Genomic DNA, 6,996 nt, shown 5'->3' with positions numbered 1-6,996 from the left:
TGCACAGTCATAGTAAAACGATGTATGAATGAATGAATGAATGAATGAATGAATGAATGAAAACTTTATTTAACAGATTGCAGAATGGGTACAATACAGTACGGCTCAATACATACAATTGTTAAGGGGATGCAGACCTGAGAAAGACGTTTGTCTTGTTTCCATCAGGGTCCCCCATTTTCAATTCATATCATACTTGCCATATGATTAAAAACATTTGTCTAGGTTAAAAATAACAGGAATTATGGTATTTGTAGGAGCCAAAGCTATATATTGTATTATATGAATGTTTATTGGATTTAGATAAAGTCATTGAACCGTCTTATTTGTCATAATAGAACATTCTAGAACATTTGTGATATCACAGTATGATGTCATAATCAAACATTCTAGAACATTTGTGATGATGTCATAACCAAACATTCTAGAACCTTTGTGATGTCACCGTATGATGTCATAACCAAACATTCTAGAACATTTGGGTATCTATATATAGTCCAAGATGATGTTTGTATTGTGATTGTATGACAAGAGGAGCAGAGAAGAAGGAGACAGAGACGATAGAAATGTGTTTTGAAGATGAGAAGAAGAAGAAGAGGAGTGTAAACTTTCTCAAGTGTGGGCGAAGCAAGAATTGTGGAGGGCAGTAATACGCCACGATGCGTCTACACTGCCGGAAATTCAAATAAGAAGAAGAAGAAGAGCAGCGTTGTGCATCTTGAAACAGTACTGAACAGTACTGAACAGATAGACTAAACAACATAGATTGAAGCCTGCATTTCTCAACCAAGGTGCCTTTGCTGTGGAAAGGATTTCCAACCATGTCGATGTCCCACCTGTATAGACGGAGGGTGGAGGTGGAGAAGTTTGAGATAACAGAATGGCACCTGGCCAATGAGTTCAACCCGGAGCGTCGCAAATTCAGACAGACCAAGGATCAGGCCATTTATGGCATCTGGGCTGATGGAGACTCAGATGGAGATGAGAGGCCCAGTTTCAAGGGGAAGAGGGCTACGGCTCCAGTGAGCTTCGTCAGTGCAGGTCTCCTCCGTAAGACGGCAGCGGAGGAGAAGCAGCAGCAGAAAGGGGAGAAAGGGGAGGGAAGTTCTGACCACTCGGATGAAGACGAAGCTCCCGCTCTGCCGCCGCCTCCTCCGCGCGCCACCTCATCCAAGAAACTCCAAACGGGTGAACATTTCCGTCCCAGTCAATCCATGAGGTTTGCGGCTGGTATCCGGTCGGGACAAGACATAGGCACCTGGGAGAAACACACGAGGGGCATCGGACAGAAGCTGCTACAGAAGATGGGCTACCAGCCAGGCAAAGGCCTGGGCAAGAATGCTCAAGGTATTATTAACCCCATTGAGGCGAAGGTTCGTAAGGGCAAGGGAGCCGTGGGCGCTTACGGCCCGGAGCTAACCCAAGGACTCGGAGGAAGTCTCAAGGACTTCCCCACAGTGGACTCGGAGGAAGTGGACGAGAAGGAGTTCCGGAAGAAGCTGGGCCAGTGGTGTAGAGAGCTGGAGCAGCTCGTCTTCCCCCGACTGCAACGAGAGGTGGACAGCTGGAACCCCTTGACTGACACGGTGCCCATCCACTCCTGGCTGCACCCGTGGCTCCCTCTACTAGCCAACGCCCTGCAGCGCTGGCACCCCAGCGACAGCTCGGCCCGTATCATCCTGCAGCCGTGGAAAGAGGTATTCTCCCCGGGAGCCTGGGAGGCCTTCATGTTGATGAACATCACCCCTAAACTAGCTCTATGTCTGCAGGAGCTGCTTATTAACCCTCACCAGCAGCAGATGGAGCCCTTCCACTGGGTGATGGACTGGGGGGCATGCTGGCCCCCTCCACCCTCGTCTTCCTGCTGGACAAAAACTTCTTCCCCAAGTGGTTACAGGTTCTGTGTTCGTGGCTCAGCAACAGTCCTAACTATGAGGAGATCACAAAGTGGTACCTGGGCTGGAAGACGATGTTCAGCGACATGCTGTTATCTCAGCCACTCGTTAAGGATAAATTCAATGAAGCACTGGACATTATGAACCGAGCACTGTCCTCTGGGTTGGGTGGATACATGCAGCCCGGCGCGAGGGAGAACATAGCGTACCTCACGCAGACGGAGAGGCGTAAGGACTTCCAGCATGAGGCGCTGCAGGAGCGCCGGGATGCGGACAGCCTGGCGCAGAGGGGCCACGGAACCGGCCTGCCCACCAACTTCAAGGACCTGATCCAGACCAAGGCGGAGGAGAACAACATCGTCTTCATGCCCCTGGTGGCCAAGCGCCACGAGGGCAAGCAGCTGTACACGTTCGGACGCATCGTCATCTACATAGACCGGGGGGTGGTGTTCGTCCAGGGGGAGAAGACCTGGGTCCCCACATCGTTACAGAGTCTCATAGACATGGCCAAGTGAGGGTTCTGGACAGGAAGATGGTCCTTTGTCTATATCGGTGGTTTAAACTATGGGTCGAGTCGGGGCCTACTGGTGATACTTAGTATTATAAATCCTGAGCAAAGAAACACCTCTTGTGGTGTGTCCTACCATGTTTTGGAACCCCTTGTCTATATGATGTACCTAGTAGTAGGGAAAGAGAGAGGTGAGAGAAGAGGTAACGATGAGTCTGAATTTGTATAGGAAAGCTGTACCTTTTGTCACTTATGTCTTTGTTATTATTGTATAAATCGTGTCTCTGGCATCACAATAAAAAAAATGTTAACGTCAAAAAAGTTGTATTTGAAACGGGGTCACATGAGCAAGAAGACAAGAAGAAGAACACACACATACACTTATAACATTATATCACACAACATCACACACACACACACACACACTTATAACGTTATATCACACAACATCATCACACACATGTACACACATACACATCACATTATATCACACAACATCACACACATACACTTATAACGTTATATAACACACACATACACTTATAACTAGGGATGTCCGATATTATCGGCCTACCGATATTATCGGCCGATATTGGCATTAAAATGTGATATCGGAAAATATCGGTATCTGTTTTAAATTTTTTTTTTTACATTTCTATAACCTTTATTTTTACCCAGGCAAGCAAGTAAGAAGAAATTCAGATTTAATTTATTGTCAAAAGTATGCATAATGTTGTGTTAATTCCACAACAAGAGATATGTAATGTTAATTACCTGAAATTATGGGGGGGGGGGAACCCTGCATATATCGGTATCGGTTGATATCGGTTGATATCGGTATCAGAAATTAAGAGTTGGACAATATCGGTATATCGGTATCTGTAAAAAAGCCAATATCGAGCATTCCTAAAAATTTGCGATCTTTATGTGAGACTAACTGATGGTTTTGTTTCATCAATAAATGAGGCAGAATACACTGTGAATGTATCTTTTTTTGTTTATTGCACTTTGTTCTCGCTGCAAACAAATAATGAATGCTAATTTAAAGATGGCGGGTTTGTGTTTTGTGCAGGACGTCCCCTGTGTAGCGCAATGATGATGTAGATTCTCTCTTCTGACCAATCAGTGGGCTGCAGTGTTTCGTGTCACTTTTTGGTATCGCTTCCACCCACTTGGAACGTTGGCAGAGCAGGCACTAAAAAAAGGTACCCGGTACCAGGTACCAGCCTCACATTTTGGCAATGGAAAACGGAAAAGGCAGAGTAGAGTAGAGTAGAGTTGAGTCGAGTAGGTAGGCTACCATGCAGTGGAAAAGTGGCATTACAGTCTCAGCAGTGTTAGTAGCAGTTGTACTAATGCAGTAATACAGTCAGACCCCATTTATCTAAACCCCTGGGAGATTGGAAATTGGTTTAGAATGTTCAAAGCACAGAAATTTATTGAAATTCTCCATCGAATCTTTTTCAAGTTGATGTCAAACAATATAGTTATGTGCACACACTTTCTGAAATGCTGTGGTCAGTCTTGTACCCAAGGTGTACAGGAGATGAGTTCAATCTTGATTTCTACACAACATGTGGGCAGTTGGGGACACAAGAAAACAAGCACCATAAAAAGCAACACTAATCCTCACTTCTTGGCAATCTTGGGACCCTCTTCCGGTTTAGAAGTGCCTGGGTTATTTCCATTAGAATAAGATAAGATATTCCTTTATTGATCCCCTTGGGGAAATTCGGTATCATAGCAGCATGGGGGAGGGGGGAGGGGAGGTACAGGTAGTAGAAGACATACAGGTACAGGTCACAGAATTATAGTACAGTGGAGAAGTACAAATAAAAAATAGAATAAAAAGGCAGTGTAAACAATATACAATATAATTAACTCTGGACATGCGCATATGGGTAACAAGGTGCAAGATGAGGGTATGTACAGTATGCCCTCTCAGTTATTTTGCCCTACAATAAATATAGTTACAATATATGATCTAATAATCTAAATCTAATATAATATATAATCTAAAAAAAACAAAATGCTAGAATGCTAAATATATTCAATATATAATCTAATAATCCAAGAGTAAATTGTATCTAATACATGAACTAAAAATGCTAAATGCTAAAATGCTAAATATATGCAATATATAATCTAATAATCCAATAGTCTAAATCTACTCTAAATTATATAATCTAAACATGTTAAATGCTAAATGCTAAATATATCTCTACACCCATCTCCACACACAGTCACCTACCAGCCTGCTACACATATCCCAAAGACACACACACACACACACACACACACACACACGCACACGCACACGCACGCACACACACACACACACACACACACACACACACACACACACACACACACACACACACACACACACACACACCACACACACACACACACACACACACACACACACACACCACACACACACACACACACACACACACACACACACACACACACACACACACACACACACACACACACACACACACACACACACACACACACACACACACACACACACACACACCACACACACACACACACACACACACACACACACACACACACACACACACACACACACACACACACACACACACACACACACACACACACACACACACACACACACACACACACACACACACACACACACACACACACACACACCACACACACACACACACACACACACACACACACACACACACACACACACACCACACACACACACACACACACACACACACACACACACACACACACACACACACACACACACACACACACACACACACACACACACACACACACACACACACACACACACACACACACACACACACACACACACACACACACACACACACACACACACACACACACACACACACACACACACACACACACACACACACACACACACACACACACACACACACACACACACACACACACACACACACACACACACACACACACACACACACACACACACACACACACACACACACACACACACACACACACCACACACACACACACACACACACACACACACACACACACACACACACACACACACACACACACACACACACACACACACACACACACAACACACACACACACACACACACACACACACACACACACACACACACACACACACACACACACACACACACACACACACACACACACACAACACACACACACACACACACACACACACACACACACACACACACACACACACACACACACACACACACACACACACACACACACACACACACACACACACACACACACACAACACACACACACACACACACACACACACACACACACCACACACACACACACACACACACACACACACACACCACACACACACACACACACACACACACACACACACACACACACACACACACACACACACACACACACACACACACACACACACACACACACACACACACACACACACACACACACACACACACACACACACACACACACACACACACACACACACACACACACACACCACACACACACACACACACACACAACCGCTCCCGGAGCCCAGATCTATGAGACCTGGAAGAGAAGACATCACCTGTGGGTAGCAGCAGCGCCTTCATGGCTGACTGGTTCTCTGGCTCCTGGGGACCTGTTGTGTGGCGGCAGCTCTTCATCTCACCGGCTCTTATCAACATCTCTCTCCCATCTCTGGAGCTCTGTGCCTGGAGGCCCCGGCATCAAAGATACCTGTCAAGAGTCTCAACCTCTCCATCCGTCTTCTCCTGCGTCACTGCCTGTTGCTCCGCTCACGTCCAAGATGATTGGTCAGGGTACCAGTTTGACTGGAAGTGGCTTGGTTTATAATTCTGTTTTATCACACACACACCCACACACGCACGCACGCACGCACGCACGCACGCACGCACACACACACACACATCTCGTCAGAAGGTGAGTGCACGGCAAGAGGTTAACGATACCCGCTAGCTCTCCCGCTGTGTTGCAGCTGGTGCCGACCCCTCCGCGACCCTCAGCTGCGTGGCAGTGATCCAGGAGCTGTGGAGCGCCCCCCGGCTGCAGCCTGTAGACGTAGAGGCCTCGGCCCAGACGCTGCAGCCTGTAGACGTAGCTCCTCGGCCCCCAGACGCTGCAGCCTGTAGACGTAGCCCCTCGGCCCAGACGCTGCAGCCTGTAGACGTAGCCCCTCGGCCCAGACGCTGCAGCCTGTAGACGTAGAGCCCCTCGGCCCAGACGCTGCAGCCTGTAGACGTAGAGCCCCTCGGCCCAGACGCTGCAGCCTGTAGACGTAGAGCCCCTCGGCCCAGACGCTGCAGCCTGTAGACGTAGAGCCCTCGGCCCAGACGCTGCAGCCTGTAGACGTAGCCCCTCGGCCCAGACGCTGCAGCCTGTAGACGGAGAGCCCTCGGCCCAGACGCTGCAGCCTGTAGACGTAGAGCCCCTCGGCCCAGACGCTGCAGCCTGTAGACGTAGAGCCCCTCGGCCCAGACGCTGCAGCTGTAGACGTAGACCCTCGGCCCAGAC

The 6,996-nt window shown here is 47.7% G+C and overlaps 2 protein-coding genes across 2 annotated transcripts in view; one reads left to right on the top strand and one right to left on the bottom strand.

Annotated features, from left to right (window-relative positions):
* Positions 1–821: 821 nt before the first annotated feature.
* On the top strand, positions 822–2,410 carry LOC311248812 (tuftelin-interacting protein 11-like; the record flags this gene model as incomplete). The annotated part of the gene is given in 2 exon segments (XM_084339638.1): positions 822–1,827; positions 1,830–2,410. Coding segments are annotated over 2 exon segments (1,587 nt in total).
* A 4,027-nt stretch (positions 2,411–6,437) lies between these two features.
* LOC311248813 (neurexin-3b-like) overlaps positions 6,438–6,996 on the bottom strand; it is a gene marked incomplete at both ends in the record, with an annotated part of 43,963 nt that continues 43,404 nt past the window's right edge. The window contains one exon of the mRNA XM_084339639.1: positions 6,438–6,984. Coding sequence (XP_084195765.1) covers positions 6,438–6,984 — 547 coding nt within the window. The remainder of the gene's footprint in view (positions 6,985–6,996) is intronic.

Source organism: Notolepis coatsorum (genome assembly GCF_963971535.1).
Source record: "Notolepis coatsorum genome assembly, contig: SCAFFOLD_1080, whole genome shotgun sequence".
NCBI lineage: Eukaryota > Metazoa > Chordata > Actinopteri > Aulopiformes > Paralepididae > Notolepis > Notolepis coatsorum.
The sequence above is the reverse complement of the archived record's forward strand: the minus strand, read 5'-3'. Positions and strand labels throughout refer to the sequence as shown.